Source organism: Cryptotermes secundus, unplaced genomic scaffold, assembly GCF_002891405.2.
Source record: "Cryptotermes secundus unplaced genomic scaffold, Csec_1.0 scaffold872, whole genome shotgun sequence".
NCBI classification, from domain to species: domain Eukaryota; kingdom Metazoa; phylum Arthropoda; class Insecta; order Blattodea; family Kalotermitidae; genus Cryptotermes; species Cryptotermes secundus.
The window spans coordinates 170,595-191,252 of NW_019730114.1; the positions used below are offsets into that span (position 1 = coordinate 170,595).

At 39.8% G+C, this 20,658-nt stretch overlaps 1 protein-coding gene across 3 annotated transcripts in view; it reads right to left on the reverse strand.

The window, feature by feature from the left end:
• The window catches only part of LOC111866235 (golgin subfamily A member 2), a 37,437-nt gene extending 16,787 nt beyond the window's left edge, over window positions 1-20,650 (reverse strand). For all 3 annotated transcript variants that reach the window (XM_023854998.2, XM_023854999.2, XM_023854997.2), the window contains exons 1-11: window positions 20,537-20,650; window positions 18,203-18,361; window positions 17,198-18,109; window positions 12,362-12,557; window positions 11,376-11,683; window positions 6,377-6,571; window positions 6,035-6,268; window positions 4,714-4,932; window positions 4,411-4,517; window positions 1,012-1,165; window positions 618-858 (exon numbers count right to left, since the gene is read on the reverse strand). In XM_023854998.2, the coding sequence (XP_023710766.1) occupies window positions 618-858; window positions 1,012-1,165; window positions 4,411-4,517; window positions 4,714-4,932; window positions 6,035-6,268; window positions 6,377-6,571; window positions 11,376-11,683; window positions 12,362-12,557; window positions 17,198-18,109; window positions 18,203-18,361; window positions 20,537-20,584 (2,773 nt within the window). In that variant the 5' untranslated portion in view covers window positions 20,585-20,650. The remainder of the gene's footprint in view (window positions 1-617; window positions 859-1,011; window positions 1,166-4,410; window positions 4,518-4,713; window positions 4,933-6,034; window positions 6,269-6,376; window positions 6,572-11,375; window positions 11,684-12,361; window positions 12,558-17,197; window positions 18,110-18,202; window positions 18,362-20,536) is intronic.
• Between the last annotated feature and the right edge of the window lie 8 nt (window positions 20,651-20,658).

Here is a 20,658-nt window from a genome sequence, read left to right on the forward strand (position 1 = left end):
CTGTATGAGATTGGAGGGTACCTCAACAAAGGCTACCATGTCTTTGTTGACAACTATTTCATGTCTGTTCCACTTGTCTGCCATCTCCATCAGCTATGCACCCACATCACTGGAAATTTTAGCTCACAAGTTAAAGAACAAATTTGCAGTTGGACAAAAATAGATGTACCGCAGATCTGGTCCCCTTCTTGCATGTTTTCTGTGATAAGGCATCACAAAAAATTGTCTCTCTTCTCTCCACCCACGCCACAGCCCAAGATGGGTAAGTATGGGGCAGACATGGTGGCAATCCACAAATAAAACCAAAAATACTTACATCCTACAACAAGTTTATGGGCAGTATTAACTCTTCAGACATGATGCTGTACACTTATTTAGATTAAAGGCGGACGGCGCATTATTGGAAAAAGGTAGCTTTCAACATGGTTTGTGCTGGGTGTATTTTTTGTTTTCATGTCAAAGGTACATGTCCACCTCATTGTGACATCTTTACTTCACTACCCATGCATTACTTTGGGACATGTGTAAGTCAAAAAGCTATGTATTTCATTCTCCTCTTACTTCATCATGCTTATGTAAAATACTTCCCTGGGATAAAGAGCATAATGACAAATCACCTTGTGAGTTTTGTTGCAATAAAGTTTGTGTTTTTTCATGCAATTCTTGGTGCTTCAATTGTTCCAACAACTGGTCACGCTCTTGCTCCAGCTGCCTGACACTAAGTGACAGTGTTGCCAACATTTCATCCTTGTGAGTGATTGTGTCGTCTCCACTGCTGCTGCCTGAGTCATGAGCTGCATCCTGTGCTAACAGGGTCCGGAGTTCACTGTTCTGCATACTTAAAGCCTGAACATGTTCCTGCCAAACCCATCAATAAAATTACTAAAACCAAACAAGAACAATCTTTCAAAAATGTGCAATCACAGTTAGCTGGCTGGTGCCTTACCCCTGTGACTGCAATGCTGTGTTACAGAAACAATTATTACATTGTTCAGAACACTCTTAAGTTACCTTGGCCTGCTTTAGCTCTTCCTGTAGGAGTTCCTTCAATACTCCATCTGCTTCACAGTGCCTCATATTATCTGCAATCTGATTATGCTGTAACATCTGATTTGAAAGTTCTGGTTTCTGTTGAAGCAGCTGTTCTTTATGCAAGAGCTGGGTTCTGTAACACAAAAAGCAGTTGTTTAAAAAAGAGATCTTATCCATTACACTTCTTAATATATGAATGAGTAGTAAGGTCCACCAAATGCAACAAGTATAATATAAGAATACTGTGGTATATAGCCTGTTGCTAAGCAGTAACTCAAATTGGTCTGGGATTCCCACCAAACTCTCACGGAACTGGCCAAACATAACAGGGTACAACTGATATGGGTGCCAGGGCATGAGGGTGTTGCTGCAAACGAAACAGCAGACCAATTGGCCAAGATTGGGGCTGAACATCCGTTCATAGGACCTGAATCAGCCTGTGGCATCTCTATAGGAGTCGCCAAAAAGGCAATCTAGGACTGGTCAAATATGAATCACAAGAAATACTGGGGATCCTTGACTGGACTCAAGAAAGCAAAGGGACTCATACGAGGACCCTCTACTAAAAGAGTGAAGGAACTGTTGAAGTTAAACAGGAACCAGCTACGATGGGTGGTAGGACTACTTACAGGACACTGTCACCTCAAAGGACACCTCTCCAAACTGGGACTAACTAATAGTCCAACTTGTGAGAGGTTTCAAGAAGAAAATGAAACAGCCACACATATCCTGTGCAAATGTGAGGCCTTAGCTTATTTGAGATTGCGTCACTTGGGTCAATATTTTATGGAACCAAGTGACTATTTTGACGTCCCCACATACAAAATCCTACACTTCATTCGATGCGCAGAATTGTCGAGGGGATAATCAGAAGGGGAGGCACAATAGGTCACTGGTCATGGTGCAAGGGCCAAGAAGGCCCATACCTTATACAATCATTCATTCATTCAAGCAGTAACTTTGTAAACAATGACCATTTCTGGGCAACAGCTTGGTAAAAATGTTCCCATGGCAACAAATATGCACACAAAAATACAGTTACTGTATATTCAAATTGAGTCCATCAGAAGACAATAAAGAAGGCATTCCATAATCATTATATTGTCATGTGTGGGGATGTACACGTGACAAGAACTACGGGTTCTAGTTCGGATGATTGGATTTATTAGCACCTTGGTTACCTCTCTTATTTGCAGTAAATACAGGCAATACAGCGCTGTCACTGATTTACACACTTTCCAGTTCACCGTCACACACACATCAGGATTCTCCGTCTTCACTAGTCATCTCCTAGCAACAGATCTCAACACAGAAACTATCACTTTAAATCGCTATGAAGTCTTCTTGTTATTTCATCTTCAACCACTCTGTACTCCACTGTCCTATCTGTACTCAATCTTCACAAATCACACTCCATTATTGTCCTTGTACTCTCAACTGTTGAATCCTCCTAGATTCTCCACTACGCTGTTTGAGTGATTCCGCTGCTACTATTTCTGTCTCTTCTACAACTAACTCAGAACTCTGTCACTCACTTATATAGCCAAGGGACTGACAATGACCAACAGTAAACACATATTGCGTTACCCCTGCCAACTGTTGCTGTGTGATGTCACGACACGTGCAGCTGACAGACATGCAGGAAATACATGTCATGAGACAGCCACATACTGTTGATGTGTGACATCACCAATCCTACATCAACTGCTGGATACACAGACAACACAGCTAGCTCTACTGTTGCGGATGTGTATCGTGTTTACAGAGATGTTGCCTGGCAACACGATCGTATACACCACAATATGATTTCATGCACTCAGAATTTCCAAACAGCAATCATCTCCATTCAGGGTCACATTTTACTACTAATCTCGCAGCACAGTTCAAGTTCCAAGATGGCTGGCCCTAACCTANCCAAAATTAGTTACAAGACACTGATTTAACAGTGGGCAATGGTAGCCTGTAACAACTGCATTACCATTTTTATTAGGGCAATTACTAAACTCCAACTTACATAAGCCTACTTTGATAAGAATATTAGGGTGTGCAGAACTGTTCATTCCAATCCCTTCTAATTCAAGAACCTAAAAAGCTGAACACAGAGAGGGCAAATTTTTGACAAAAGTATGCTGTACTTCTCCTCAGCTTCCAAGAAACATGACTAGTAAATAGAGTTTGAACCTTCAGCACTGCAGAAATTGTGGATACCTCAAACAAGAGGGCAAGAATTCATTATACCTATACATACATGAAACATGATGTTAGCATGTTTTGCATTTACTCATAATGCATGACAGTGGCTTCTGGACTGTGCTTTCTCAACTCAAGGTCAATGAAAATATTTGTACACTACAGAAGAAAGAATAACAGAGAAATCAGAAATGACCATTAGACATTATAAGCCAGGCTGATCATTATGCAATTTCTCTAACTCTACAGTCACTCCAATGTCTCTGAATGATATGGAAGACCAACTAATGAGAAATCACAAACTCATTCAAAAACCCATCACAAAAGGAGATAAATACCCGATAAGATACTGCAGACCATATTAAAAAAGAACAGCAAAATGGGAAAAAGATTTGTGCCTTCCACATGGAGTTTTTTCTGCTGAAACGCATGGTATCACAATGTGACATGAGACCTGAGAGCCAGGATAATGAAGCCAGAAGAAACTGTCTGTTGTGTGGTAAACATGTGAAAAATGGATTCTGTAGCAATTGATATGAACACAATACAGAAACTGCAGGAACTGGTGATTTCTATTAAGTCTGACCTGAGGCCATATAACACAGACCAATGATGACCATGAGTAGCAGCTGAGAATCGGTCGCCATCACAAGAAGCTGCGATCGTGACTTAGTAGTGAGCTGGCACAAGGCTGGCAACAATATCAGCAGAAGAACATTGTTTGGAACCACTACCAGTCAATGACTGGTGAGGACACAAAACACTGAGAAGACTTTGTGTGTGCTGTAGTAAGAAGTAGAGTGTGTGAATTATTGTGTTACGATTTATGGAAAGCATTCAATAAATCCAACAACCAAGCTAAACCCCATGTCTAGTCACTAAATTGTGATACCACCAAGCTCTACTTTCGGTAATATGAAATATGACCCCCCCCCACAACATCCGCAAACAGTAGTTTTTTTCTTTGGACAATGAAAAACCCCAATTGAGCGTTTAAATACCCTGGCATTTTAAAGTGACACCTAATTTAAAAACACAGCAGTCTATATTTTAAGATGGCATTTGCAGAAACGGACTATGTGATGTTCATGCAAATCAGACAGCTCATATCAGGTTCCAATGGTGTTATCTTCTCATCAACTCTGGACTTGAATTATAACCCAACCAACCAAACTAAGAATCCCTTACCTTATGCCATTCAATTCCACTTCCTGCTGGGCCAGTCTCTCTTCTTGTTCCTTACAGATATGTTGTTCATATTCCAATCTCTCAGTCAGCTCTAGTTTGTCATTACTCTAAAATGAAGCAAGTGTGAATATGTTTTACAAAACCTTACAGTCATTCCTGTATTTCTTCAAATTTCCTTTCATATGATAGCAATATACATTACACAAAATACAGACAATTTCCTTCATTGTTTGATGCCACTCCTATGTCTGAATTTATTTTCAGCTCTTTTCCTGATGTTTCAACAATATACCTTTAGCTCACCATTTTAACAAAGACATCTTGCAGTTCCTTAAGCTGCTCTTTCAGTTGTTGATTTTGGCCAACGGCACGAGCTGCAGCCACCTTGTCACTCTCCATGGCTGCCAATAGCTTATTTTTATCCAGCTGATCATCTTCAAATCTTTCTAACATTGATTCCAACTTGTTTATTTTAGCACTCCTCTCTTCAAGTTCTCTCAGTATGTTCTCATTCTCCTGTATCTATATAATCAACATACAAAAACTTTATTTTACACATTAAAAGCACCCTCAACAGAAACTTCATGCCAAAGAAACAAGCTTTCAAACAAAGCATTCAGTGTACTTTTAGTAACGAATGCAGTCAGTAATTGGAAGCATATTTTGATCCAATGGAAGGAAGGGAGGGAGGAAGCAGGGAAGGAGGGTATAAAAGAAGAGAAAGAAAGAAAGGAAGAAAGAAAAGAAAAGAAAAAGCGAAGTTACTAGTTTAAAAATATCAAACCTGAGATGCAATCTGTTTTAACCCTTTGAATGCAAGACATAACGATGGCTTCGAAGAGCAGATTTTGTAACCATTCATTACAATTAGGGGTACCATAAAATATGTTAATTAAGAGCAAATAAGTAAAGAGTAAGCATACAGTCACATATTTACATAAAGAAAGTGACATAAACTCATTCTTGCTGTGTGGACAGGATGTAGCACCTTTGCTACACTTCCTGGAATTTTAGCTGTTCTAGCTACATCTGTCTTTGGAAATCTAAGATTCGACAGCTAATGCAAGCTATAACTCAACAGTGTGGTGGAGGGGCCAAAAACTAAGACAAGCTGATGATCCATCAAGATGCTGTCAGAATGGCCACTGAGGCCTAAAGCGCTAAAACAGCACAGTAAATCTATATCACTGGGTGATGTACATTTCTGGTGAACTCCCAGATTTTTAACTGGACCAACAAGGCCTGTTTCAGGGAAGACATTCCTCTTGGGAGTTTGGGCTTGAAAGAGAACATGATTTCAGACAGCTGATTCACCAGAGGAGTCATCTTCCAACTTCAGAGGTCTGTGGATGTAAAACTGTGCCATGCTGTCACAGTCAAAACTTGTACACTGTTACTTTTTATACAAGTTCACTTAGTAAAAGTAAAGTAAGTTACTGGAAAACTCAAGTCATACAAGAATAAACATAGTATAAGCAGTAGTCAAATAAGCAAGTGAAATAACTAATTTGGAATTAAAATGCAAAGTAAACAGTAAATAAAGGCTTCAGTAAAATTGAGATGGATTCTTTTCTAAGAGCTTGTTAGTTATTGTGCTATGGAAGCTCATTATGCCAGTCAGTACCTGAGAGTCCAGCTTCTCTGCTAGAACTTTGTTCTTGCTCTCTGTAAGTTCAAGCTTTGCTTCAAGCTCCTGCAATAGGTTTGAGTCCTGCTGTAATGATTTAGGAGAAGAGTCTCGCCTCTTTTGGTTCTGCTGCTGAAGATGCTGGAGTTGCTTCTCCAGTTCTGATACATGCTGCACCAAACTCTGCTCCCTCGCTATCAACTGCTCATTTTCACAGCTTAAGGATTCAACCTGATTAATGAGAAACACTTTATTGCAAATGTTTAATGTTTTCATTATCATACATAAAGCTTCCACATGTACAAGATATATGATACCCACTAACATGTATGTCAGTACCTTAGATCCTGAGCTCTGCAACTGTCCATTCAGCTGCTGTACATACTGCTGATACTGCTGGTTTGCTTGATCTCGTTCTGACCCAACTGACTTTAACGTCTGCTCTAGATCAGCAACCTGCTTCTCAAGCAAGATCTTCTGTTGATGCAATATCTCCAACTGTCCATCTACTTCAGAGGTGTCTGCTGTACTTAGCTAGAGAGTGTATTTAAAAAACACAATGGTAACACCCTGATACAAACAAAATTATTCTGGAAAAGATGTCATATAAATAAGTTTAAGTAATAATCAGCACACAATGGGCTCCACACACCCAGTATTAACAGCAGTTTCATAAATACAAGGGTTGGATAAAAAGTAGTGGCAACACTGCTGTAACATGAAAGATGTGCGTCATGTGGCACTAGCTCCGTCTGTAGCTGATAGCAGAAGTTCAGCTCAAGTACAGTGAGTGGCTCTGGTTGTGTTTCATTGAGTTGCACTGTGCACCGTCTTGAAGTGCAGGAGTCCAGTTCAAGTACCCTAACAACATGTTTACAAAATAAGAACGCTCCTGGACAAAAATTGAAGTTGCATGAGGTCATAATGCGCAAAACTGTTATCAGGGACTGCGAGAAGCATGTAGTGATGCTGCTTTGCCATATCGCACAGTGGCACAATGGGTGAAATTGTTCCGTGAAGGGAGGAATGCCATTCAGGATGACCCCATATTGACAACCACAAAATTCAGCTTCTTGCTTCTTTGCTGGAAGTCGATTGTCAATGGGCTGCACGGGAGTTAGCTGCTGAGGTGGTAGGCTGCGCCATAGCTCAAGCAGTTAGTCGCTGGCTTCCCACCGCGGCAGCCCGGATTCGATCCCAGGTCTAGTCAAGTGGGATCTGTGGTGGACAAAGTGGAGCTGGGGTAGGTTTTCTCCAAGTACTTCGGTTTCCCTTGCCAATCTTCATGCCCCCAATTGCTCCACAATCACCCTCACCTATCATCGGGGGCTGGTACAATAGGCCAGAAGTGACCGCAGTACAAGGGACTTAGTTCCACCCCACTAGCAATTAAAAAAAAATAGCTGCTGAGGTAGGCATATGTCCAAAAACTATGCTCCACATTCTGCATGATATTCTTGGATACCGCAAAATTGCAGCACGTTGGGTACCCCATACAATGTCCGAGATGCAACATTGGCAACGTTATGCAATTGCACAGGACTTGTTGGACCGGTACAAGAGGGAAGGTGACGACTTCCTTGGAAGGATCATCACTCTGGACGAAACTTTCGCTTGCTCATATAAACAGCACTTGAAGTGACGATCAAATGACTGGAAGCATCGTGGCTCTCCTCATCCAAAGAAAGTGCGCCCTACACAGAGTAATGCGAAGGCAATATTCATTGTGGCATATGACACTGATGGAATGATACCGCACCACACTGTATCTCAATGACAGACAGTAAACACTGCCTACTACTGCAGTTTCCTGCGTAATCATCTTCGTCCAGCACTCAGAGAAAGCGACGACACTTGTTGGCAACGAACCCCATCATCCTTCATTACTATGCAAGGATTACTATGCTGTCAAGGATCTCCTTCGCCACTGGCGGTGGGAGATACTGCAACATCCGCCATACTCACTCGATATAAGTCTGTGCGATTATGATCTGTTTGCCAAAATGAAAGAACCACTGCCAGGGACACGTTACGACATAAGAGAGATTATTCATGCTATAGGGCGGTCACTGCTGGACATCAACAGAAGTGGACGCGCTGATGGTGTACAACGCCTTCCACAAATTTGGCAGAAGGTGGTACATATTGGGGGTGATTGTATTGAAGGAATGTAAGTGTGTTTACCTCAGGTAATAAAGTCATTTCAGAACTACAGAGGTGTAGCTACTATTTTTTATCCGACCTATGTATAAACAGAAAGGAGGGTATTACATTCTTTCCACATATGGAAAGCAACATAATATATTTAATTTTACATTTTGAATGAACATTACTTCAAACACTGAAACAAAGATGTGCAATCACCTGATGTTGACTCCATATCTGGTACTGTGACCTGCTGAAAAAATGGATTATATTGGAGGTGAGTGGTCAGCCTCATACCCATGCCACTACATCCCCAGGGAAAGTGCTGCCAGCTCCTACTGGACAAGAAGCTGGACACACTAGAGCCAGTCTGGACAATGTCTAGTAAACAGTAAAGAGAACTCTCCTTCCCTTGCCGGGAATCAAACCCTGATGCTTGGACCAAATAGCCTGCAGCCAGTCACTATACCAACTGAGCTACAAGCATGAACGTTAACAAATGCACAAATTTTCTTAAATTATCGTCCTGAAAATAACACCTTAAGTGCGATTAAATTTTATGATAGTGTGACATGTTGCGCAAAGGAGAATCCCCCCCCACCAGCAGTGACGCGGCGGGTGAGTCAGCGCTCCCCTCCCCCTCCTCCGCACAGTAACGTAACGGTGACGTAACAGGATTGTTACGGTAGTAACAACGGTTACTACCGCTAGCGTTGCTAGCAACACAGCACCAGGCAACAAGGCCGTTTTCTGTATTGTCCGATCGAGGCTACATAAGGAGCAGCGAAGGCTATTCACAGTGAGTTGTACTGTGACAGCCACCGAGTTATAACGTAACAGTCGGGAGTTGTACCGTGACAGCCACCGAGTTGTAAAGTAACAGTCGCCTAGTGAGTTCTACTGTAGCAGTCGGCGACTTCAGTTGTACTGTGACAGCCACCGAGTTCTACTGTAGCAGTCGGCGACTTCAGTTGTACTGTGACAGCCACAGAGTTATAACGTGGCCATCGCCAAAGATAGTTCCGAGCAAGCCTACGAGAGTGTGTTATCAACAGTTCTCCAGTCAGCCGACTACAGTTGGAGTATAGCAGCCGTCGCGGAAAGAAGAACCGGACGTGTGAGTGATTGTGTAATTGTGAGCGTGTGATACAGTGATACAAAGCTCCCCTACTGTAAACGTGTAGACTACTGAAGGCAGAGCGAACTCATTTGCGCATAGGGTTATAAAGTGTGAAACCCCGCAACAGTGTTAACAGATTAATGCGATTAGGGTTATAAAGTGTGAAACCCCGCAACTGTGTGATAAGTAATTGTAGCCGTTGTTTGAAGATTGTTAAATAAACCAATTAACCATCTCTACGGCGTCTTCAGTAATGAAACACGTTACAATACTAATGATGAATAACATTTAAATTGTGGAAGACTGTAACTGTAATATGGTGCAACCTTGATATAATGAGAACTTATAAAATTTGTAAAAATGTCTATTCTGATGAGTACCGTGGAGATATGACAATAACTAAGAGTAATTCAATATTCCCAATGACTTCGGCACTATGTGAACCAAAGAGTTCAAGATTTTCCCATATTTACATAACCTACTGTAATCTAACTCAAACCCTCCATCGTCAGGCTCGAAGAGTAATGAAGCTGCCTACTTCATGCTGATTTGTTGCTTGACTTACACCGCAACTCTAAAGATGGAAGTGATATGTTCTTCTCAAATGTCAGCTGACTTTCACAGGACTACATGTTATATCCAAGAAAATGAATATTTAATTCAAGACCATACGTTTCCATTTTGTTGTCATAAGTAGACCTGAATTCCTTACATGAAATAACATGCATAATATTTCCACCTCCCGTTCACTAGCCACAAAACACACTACAAAAACATATTGCTGGACAGTAGAAAAGTTCAGATAATGTCAAGTGATGGACCACTTTCATTGGCTAAATTCTGAGGCATCCTGACCTTAAGCCATCAAGTTGTGCTAAATGTTGTCCTAAAAACAACATCCCTTACTGTGACTACATTAACATTTTGACAAGTTAGCTGATGTTCTTTCGTTGTTGTCTGCATACACATACTAAGTAATTTTGCCTGAAAGAAAAATAAATTGTCAGTTCAGATACACAATACTACAGATTCTGGAATGAGTACTTTCTTCTTCTTCTACACAAGGGTGCTGCAAGAAGGTAGATTAAGAAAACTTTTACAGACTGTCTGCTATGAACAACTTGAATAGCAGAACTGCAAGTGCAGTTGGAAAATAGTTATGTTAAAAAAACAGTTCACTTGCAGACTAAAATCACAGAGTTTGTTTGTTTGCAGTTTTAAATCACACATAATGACAAGAGACAGAATAATCCCCATTCTGTGCAAGAACTTTACACACACACACATATATATATTATACTGTGTATATGTTTATATATATTGTCGCATGTTTGCTAGGCAACGTGACAAGAAATTGTGTGGGTTTTGGATTTGAATGAATATTTATTGGACAGTCACTTTTACTCTCACAAGTATAGTTGTTCCACTTATTAACACCCTTCAGATGTTTCCCCTTAACTATTACAACTTCTTGCACTGCTGATCTCGGTGAAGCCTTCTCTGTATCTCTGTAATCTTTTTGTATCACTTTGTATCTCGGTTCATAATCTCTTCATATCACTTTGTACCTCATTGTAAACTGGTCTCAATCCCAACCTGGGCTTCCCTTATACCCTGCTGTTGGAAGGGCTCGAAGACACCTTGTTCAAAGGTTCTGTTTCATGTGTTCTACCTGCCGGTTGCTAGTGTTTTCTTTCTTTGTAGCGGTAACTTCACTAGTTAGCTAGTGTATTCTCTCATTACTATGAATTTTCCTAGAAACCATGCAACTGCCTCGAACAATTCGTGTGTAATGGTGGAAACTCCACTGTTAGACTGCTAGCCATTGTTGCCATTGCTAGCCATGAGTGCGTTCCAATTCCTAGCCACTGTCGAGGGAAAGCTGGTCATTGCCTAGGAAATCAACCCTGATCTTCTAATCCATTCCTGCTTTCCCGCAGCATACCAAAATATGTAAAACATTAAGACACTGATGGCACCAATGATATTTGTCACTATAATGGAATTCTCATATTAAGCCATATCTGTTCAATAATGGTTACACTGCATTTCCTGAAAGTAAAGTAAACATACCTGTTGTATTCGTAGCTGTGCTAATGAGAGCTGAGACATTTTTTCTTGTAGTTCTTGCTGTAATGCCATACAATCATTCACTTTTGTATTCAGCTTTTGATGCAATTCTGATATTTCTTCTTCTGTCTCTATAAGCCGCTTACTGGTTATCTGGTGTTCAAGTTTTTGTTTATCAAGCTCAGATGAAAGTTCACGAATAACTTTCTCTAACCTTTCATTTGTTTCTTGCAATGAAGAAACTTCTTTCTCTAAGTCCATAACTCTATGTCTGGATGCTTTCAGACGACCTTGTAGTTCTTCAGCTTCACCTAAACAGAATTAAATTAAATTATTATTCACTGGAGTACCCTCATCTTTTCCAATTTCATTATGTAGCTGACGACTGTGAATTCCAAAGTGCAATGACTTTACTGTAAACCATAAAAGTGAAGAAACTTTCTCAAGAACTCTTACTTAATCTATGAAATTTCGATTAAATCATGACTGAAAAAGAAATAAGATCTACTTCGTTTCACCTGCTCAACAGCAGCTGTAACATGTCTGAAACAATTAAGAATGTCAATATTTCTGTGGAAACTCTTTCAAGATTGGGAGTGCAAATATAATATTTTAACCTCTTTCCCAAATTCACAAGTATCCCTGTTCCCCAAGGGCTGACTTACATAACAATTCAATTCATTACCTTAAGTAATTTCATATGCAACTCAACAGATACCACTGTCAATATGTTTCGTAAAGAACTGTGCTATAAGCTAGCTCGTATGTGAACAAAATAAAACCAAAATTGGAGATTAGCTCTTTTTAAGAAGCTGATATTTGGAAAGAATGTCCAAAAACTATATCCTGATGCTGAAACTGAAGATGCCTGAGATGACCATCAAAAAGGCGGATGGAACAGATTTCATAACAGTAACCAGAAAAGGCTCAGAATCTAATCTGTGATGTTAATGACGACCATTATATGAGAGGCCAGTGACTGCACTTACTAGCTTTCTGCTTTGCTATATTCTGGCTCTTTGTGAGTGCTGCTTGCAGTTCAGTTTTTTCTCCTACAAGGATTCCAACTGTCTGCACATGTAGTTGCAGCTGTTCCTGCACTGGTCCAATTTCTCGTAATACCTTAGCCTCTGACTCAGTTCGCACTTGATTAAGCTCCATCTGTAGCTGGCACATTCCTGATTGCTAGAAGTACAAAAATATTTCATTTAATTTGAACACATAAATAATAATAACAGGCCTTGAACTGCGCCTAGATCTAGGGCACACATTGTTAGTATCATTAACTCAGGGTACTTGTTTCTTAATTTTTTAATGTGTAATCAACAGCACAGACATCATCAAATGACAGTATTATTATGAATGAATGAATGCGTACAAAGTTGCTGGCAGAAAATACCAAGGAAAACCATGAAAAATATCAGCCAGGAAGTCAGCTGCCTTTGAACCAGAGCTTGAACTTAGCACTTCTTGAATATTAAGAAAAAGTGTTAACATCTACTTTGAATACCCATGGCTACCATTTGAACGCTTAAAGCACTAGGAGACAGTTTATGTTGCAGGCAATTGTTAATCATCCAAGAAGTTGTCAGCTACAAAAGGAGTCACATCCAAATAATGCTATCCCCTCCACGCAGAAGCCACAAAAGTAGAGGCACCATTTTGTTTCATCAATGAAGTGCCATAAAGCTAAAATGACAGCAACCTTAATACAGATAATGGCAAGACAGCTAATTGTAACCGTTCCACTGCTACGCAATGTTTTTTTTAGGTAATCAACTTTATAAATTTGAAAGCGTAATTGTTAAAATGAAGTGCAGTGAACAAGGGTAGTGAAACATGGTCAATTCTTGTATGTAAGAGAAAGCGATTTCTCAAGCTTACAACAAGAGACAGGAAGACACCCTTCAAAGGTTTATTAGTGAGAGCTGTGTTAAAGAATAGAGTAAAGAAATCCTTTGTAAATTCATACTTGGCAGTTTCTACATGCCATAACTTTAGAAAGAGTGAAGTTTTTAGGGCCCAACCGACACTTAAGCATTTGTCACTTTCTGACAGAAATACGTTGGAGTCAAAAATCCTTAAACACTTGTAAGCTTTAAGCGGAGTGGAGGAATATCTAATTAAGATACTCCTATTTTTCAAAATTAGCCAATCACTAAAATTTAAGGGTGTGACAGGGCAGTGACGCTGGTGAAAGCAGGAATTGAAGGTTTGAGGAAGCGTCATGGTTTAGCGGCTTTCGGAAGCCAGGACTCGTAAGAAACAGACGTAAATTCGGAAACCGGGAGGTGTTAGAAACAGACGTAAATTCAGAAACCGGGAGGTGATAGAAACAGATGTAAATTCAGAAACAGTGAAACATAAAAATTACTGACATTGAAACTGTATCAAAGTGATTAACAAGTGTTCAATATAATTCGTCCAAAATTGAAAGTGCTTGTGATTGTGGTGTTAATTTATTCCTTTCGGAGTTGTGGCCCGTTCAAGGCTCTGAGATAAGAGGTATTCAGCTCTACCAAACAACAAAACCCCCTCCTTTTAAATAAACCCTGAGATATTTAGCAACAAGAAAGAACCTACTAGAGGCGACCCAGCGTGTGAGGAAGAAGAAGGAAAAGGTAGGAGGTGGAGAAAAGGGCGGTAAGAGAGAAGTGGCGTCCAAGGTGTGAGCAGCAAGCAAGGAGGAGGAAAAAAGGGCGGTAAGAGAGAAGTGGCGTCCAAGGTGTGAGCAGCAAGCAAGGAGGAGGAAAAAAGGGCGGTAAGATAATAGTAAGCTTAACCCTTTACATGCCACAAACTGACCAGACTGGCCCAAAGTATTTGCATTAAACTGCCACGAGAAAAACGATTTGCTTGATATTAATCACTTAGTACAGCATGGCATCAAGTGATGTTTAGAGGAAAGAACAGGGTTTCATGCTACAGTTGTGGTTCTTTCAAGGTAATCTGAGGAAGTATCATGGGTTTTCTGTGCAATTGCATTTACTCCAAAGCAGACTTGGTCTTTCTAGCAACTGACCATAGTGGTTCAATGATGTTCAAATTGGTGATTGTACTGGCCAGGGAAGATGCTGAAGTTCACCTTCATTCTCTTTAAAAAATGACCGAACAGTTCCAGCTGTGTGAATGGGGGCACTGTCATCTTGGAAAACTGCATCATTGTTTGGACATAAGGTTTGGATCATGGAATGCACCTGATTACCCAATCTGTTCACGTACTCCCTTGCAGTAATTCGGCCATGAAAACTAATAATAGGACCAACAGAATACTGTTACCCAAACCTTCACAGAACCTCAACCCGTGGTTCACTGTTGGAATCAGGTATTATGGATTGTAGGCTTCCTTGGGTGTTCTCCAAACGTAAACTCTGCCTGATGTAGGGAACAGCGTGAAGGACAACTCATCTGACCATATCACGAATGTGTTTCCAGTTGTCTGATGTCCAAGCTATATGGTCATGACACCACCATTTACATATCTGAGCATTACTTTCAGTAATCAGATGTTTAGAAATTTCAGCCCTACCATGAACATTTGGTTTGTGAAGCTCACATCAGATAGTTTTTGTGGAAACAGGGTCTTCAAGATGCTGTCACCTCTGCTTCAGTACTTTTGTGATTTTTCTAAACACTCCTTCGTAATGTACAATCATCTCATTCTGTCACTGTTAAATTTGCCCACTGTTCCTCTTCACTGACATTGTCTTCCCATGAGTTGTGCATGCCAATGAAACCTGTGAAACTCTTGCACTTGATACACCTAATAATGTGGCAGGTTTTGTCACAAGTGCTCCAGCTAAACATGCACCAACGATCTGTCCTCTTTCAAAATTGGACAAGCCTCCCATTTTCCAATTCTTTCACATGGACTGTCACTCAACACAATCATTAATGCATTGACATCAGCACTACAGAGTATAAAAAAATGGAAGAACATTGTGTGTTGCCAAGTGAAATTTTTTCAATTCAGCCAACAAAAATTCTATTCCTCAGTTTCTTAGTTTTTCCATGGTGTGTGTGTGTGTGTGTGTGGGAGGTAATTACAGGCATGTCACCATTCATTGCTATAATATCATCTAACAGCAGGTAAAAGGGCCTGATAACAGAAATAAATATTATATTCTGATCTTTATAAAACAGGCTGTATATGAACATGTAAAACTCATAAAACAATGATAGAGAGACAGAAAGATAGATGAATATGTGTACCATGGATCCGATCCTAGAGATCAGGGTGTGGTACCAATCAGTGTATAATAACTACATCTGGAACAACTCCATTATATAAACGCCATCAAAACAGATTAAACTGAGCAGTCATATCATTAATAGCTTCGTTCAGAGTATGTTTACAGAGGCTAGACCCATATATGTGGAGAAGTCATAAAATTTTAATTATCACCCAGAAGAAACAAGAGACACAGGTGCAAGAAATTGTATGAGTTAGTCCTTCTCTACATGTGCCCCCTGCAAGGCCACACATCTTCCCCAATAATGCATTAGCTGCTGGATACCTTGATCACAGGTCTCATTTTGACTGTTTAGGAAGTCCTCCACTGCAGAAATGACATCATCTTCATCTTGCAATCGCTTACCACGAAGTGGCTTCTTTAGCTGTGGAAAAATGAAGAAGTCGCTCAGTGCCAGGTCTGGTGAATATGGTGGATGGGGGAGAATTTCTTATCCCAAACTGGCAGCAAGTGAAATGGCAGCATCAGCAACATGAGCCAGTGTGTTGTGAAGAAGTTGCACACCTTTTCCCAGCATTTCACGTTGCTTTTTCTTGACTTCCTCCATAATTCTCTCCAAAGGTTCCAGCAGTATTCACCAGTGATGGTGACGTCCTTTCGCATAGTCAGTCATGATGACAACCCACCAATCCTAGAACACGTTCAACACCACCTTTCCTGACAACGGCTGGAATCTGGCATTCTTTGGTGGCGGTGAGTCTGCATATTTCCACTGCTTCATTTCCTTTGTTTCAGGGTCATAATGAAAGACCCTACATTCATCCATCATGATCAGGCAGTCGAAAAATTCAACCATTTCGTCTTGACACAACCGCAAAGGTTTCTTTACCACATCCATCCGTTGCTGTTTTCTAACTGGTGTCAACAATTCTGGCACCCAACGCGCAGCAACCTTTGTCATGTGTAACTCGTCATGGATGATACTGAAAACCGACCCATGGCTAATGTGGATCTCATGAACAATAGCTTCGATAATAATACGCCTATTGGATAAGATGAAAGTTTCCACCCATGCCACAATTCCCGGTTCCACAGAGAAAGATGGTCTTCCACTTAGGGGTTCATCTTCGAGGTTTGTCTGTCCACAAGGAAAGCGCCTCTTTCCTGACCACTGTCATATGATGGTACACCTTCCTGATAAACAGCAGTCATCTGGTCGTGGGTCTCCCTGGCAGACTTCCCTTGCAAATGCAGGAACTGTATCACAGCACAAGCCTCCACTTTCTCAACTGATGTCACCATTTTGCTTCTGCCCATTCCAGGTGCTCCCTCTGTCCACTAGGTGTAGGAAAATTTTACTGTTCGGCAAGCTCAGGAAATGGGCTACATAGAACAATATTTTGGAATTATTATTTTCTCATGGTGCTAATTAAAACATTATGACTTCCCATCGTTAATCTTCACAGGCCTACTACAAGTGATATTTGACTAGTCAACATGTTCAAATATGTACATATGGAATTCACAATTAGACATGATTACTATCAGTCCAACATTTCCTAGCTATATAAATTCATGTACCAGAATAAGAAAGCTGTCTGGCAAAATTTGCTACAGGCTGTAATTACTTACATATTCCTTCAACTGCAATTCCATCTGTTCACATTGCTGCTGTCTAATTGCCAACAATGCAGCCAATTCTTGATTTCTACATTCAAGTACATTGCCTTCTATATATGTTATATCATCATGGGCAGATTCATCAATAAGACCATTCATCCGCAATGACAACTGGCGAAGACATTCACTGCTAGACATAGCAGTGATGGAGTGTTCCGGAGTTGATAACAGAACACTAGTATTTTGAGTTCCATGCTGATCATGAGTAACCACATTATCAGTTTGATTATTAGTGATACTCTGGTCCATTTCACTGTCAATAACTTGTATTGATTCTTGTGATGTAGCAGTGTCTGAATTCTGAATAATTACACTTTGGCTAGGATTTGATTCATTGACACTTAAAAAGACATTGCTTTGTGCATCACCTGCAGCACCTAAATGTTCATTATTGGAAGCTGGAAATAGATGATGAACTGTTGTGACTTGTTCTGAGTCTTTTATCTCTGAAGTTATGCCAATATTGCTATTAGATGGCTGAGTTTGTTTGTCAGAAGAGTAATTTTCAAAGAAAGCCTTTGCTGTAGCAATGTCTGAAGAATGCACATAACCAGAAAGAACACTATCAGTCACTGTTACTGGAGATACAGTAGCAATTGGTGCATATGTTGGTACGGAAGTAACAGAAAGAATGTTGCTACCTGTACACCCTGCAAATGTGTTTTCTTCTACTTCATTCAATACTACATTTTGAGAGGTACTCGTATCTTTCATGTTTGCTTCGTTAATTTCATCGAGATTTGGAGGACTATGATATGAATAATTTTTTTCAGGTGCTGCTGGTTCATCTAAGCATCTCTGTAATTTTAATGATGGATCAGTAGAAGTTTGCAGTTTACTACCAACCCTTCCTCCAATTCCAATCTGTAATGAAAAAACATAAAAAACTATACCACCTAGAAAACCAAAAATATGGGTAATTATGAATATGTAAACTACATTTACTGTGCTGTGTACCTTGCTGCATTCAGAATTCACAGGCCCTGAATCAAACACTGAATTTTGCTCCAAGGAACGCCCATCTACTTCAAGCTGTGATTTTGGTGCAGTTTTCCTTCCTGAGACTTTTATTCCAGTAGGGTGACTATCTTTACCTTTTCGCTGATGTTCTTTAAGCTGAAAAATATAAAATAAATACACATATATAAAGTCTTTCCACTTTTCAACTGTTAATACCTCAAGTTTAGCTGCAATGAAAAATAAGCCTAAATTTTAGCTGTTATGAGAAATAAGACCATGGCAATTTCTTACTATTTATAATACATTATTAGATTAACAAGCAATATTATTAAAATGCAAATGATGATACCATTCCATATTATTCAGCAGTTTACATTTACATAAGAAGTACAAAAAGTCACTTTCTTATTTCCGCAATACAAAATGCACTGAAGACTGAGATATTACATTTCCAGGCTCTCCCAGATTTTAAAAAATTAATCATGTCATTCTCAACCGCTTAACAACCAAATGGTAGTTAACACTAAAACTGAAGGCAGTAAACTATACAAAGAGTCAGAATCATTAACTCCAAACTTTTGTTAAAGGTAGGATACACCAAACTAACTCTCTCATAGCAGAATATCAAGGTTCAAAGACCTTTAATATCAACACATACTATTGGACATAATCCTGAGATATCCACACATTCTGTTCTCCATCAACCTTCTTAACAGTACTGTTTCCATAGGTTTCACAACAAAAATTCTGGACATATTTCTTGTTTCCCCATGTCACATGTCCACCTCAAGGAAATGTCTTACTTCCATCATCATATGTGTTAATATAGAGCTATCCCTGTAACAGGCAGTGGAGGCCCATAGGCTTGTGAGATGTCGGGGCTCCCACATTTTTCTAGACAATAGGGTCATAGATGGTGGTGATGTCAGCCTTATGCATCAACAACCCTTTACCCCCAGAATGATTCCTGGTATTCATTTCTGTTAGAGGCTGAGTTGACCCCGTGGTCATAGTGCGGCTGGAAAGATTAGGTCAATTAAAAAATCCAGTGACCTCATCAGGAATTGAACCTACAACCTTTCAGCTTGTAGCACAGTGCCTCAATCAACTATGCTACCACATGCCTCTCATCATATATGTTAGGATGATGAATTCAAGGAGGAGAAAATAGGCAGGATATTCAACACACATGGGGAAATAATTCAATTTTTTTTTTTCAAAAACTCCAAAGGAAAAGAAGACAAACACACATGTGAGTGATTTCGTGACCAGCTGAATTATTAAGAGCTTCCCAAGGTCTCTGCCCCATCAAGTTATATAGCAAGTATGGCATTCCCTGCTGTGAAATATCTTCCAACTGTGACTTATGTCATCCTTTGTAGTTCCAAATGTTTTCCTCAACAATTTGTTTTCAAACTCTCATAATTTATGAAAATATTAACTTTTTGGTTGTGAAGTCACATAGTCCAGAAGTTCACAAATATTTTGAAAGAACATACTACCACTTGAAATTTACATTCATCTCCTCAAATGACAGAATTAAGCTTCACAGTCCGATAAAACAAACTGTAAAATGATTTTCAGTATCTGTGTGCGTGCAGATGACTGTTATTTTATTAAATATGTAATACTTAGCTTGTTAAATTTTAAAAAGAAAACGAAAAATGTTTCAACAATTCTCGGAATTGTGATACATTCTTCACTTCATGCCTATGAGAACATATAGCAAGTAATGTATTCACTACACCACAGCCTACAGTGAAATGTTGAGCATTTATACCCTATCATGTAATCCATTTCAAGACAGTTTTGGAAGGGCGTGAAGCATAAAGGCAAATTATCAATGTATCTTAAAAACAATTAAAAACGTGTTATGTTAAGCGAAATTATCATTTCTCACCATCACACCAACACTCAACGTCTTCTGTGTTGAGCCTATATGGCGCCAATGACAAAATAATTCATGAATATGGAACAGCTGGAAGAATGAGAACTGGTAGGGGAAACAGATGTACGCAGGGAGTGGACAATCTGCCCTAGTGCCACTTTGACCACCACAAATCGCACATAACCTAATCTGGAATTGAAACCGTGGCGCCGGGCGCAGATAAAAAACAACGAAAAAAAAAACATTTATGCCTTTGGATCACAACTGATGACATGGAACTCCCACCAGTTTACCTTCACATCAATCTAGTTGACGTGTAGTGTCAACATACGTGTCGGGGAAAGAATATTTTACTTAGTATTCCTCAATAGCAATTAATAATCTTACGTTGTAGATTCATATTATAGCACACCTTCAAATGATTAATCATACGACTTACTCACCTTCTTTCTGGCTGCCGCTATTTTATCCGCTTTACACATCTCTGCCATGTTTGAAACAGGCGATGGATTAGGTCACAGAACACGCCATCAGGCCGACGATTGGTCAGCTCTTTGCTTACTGC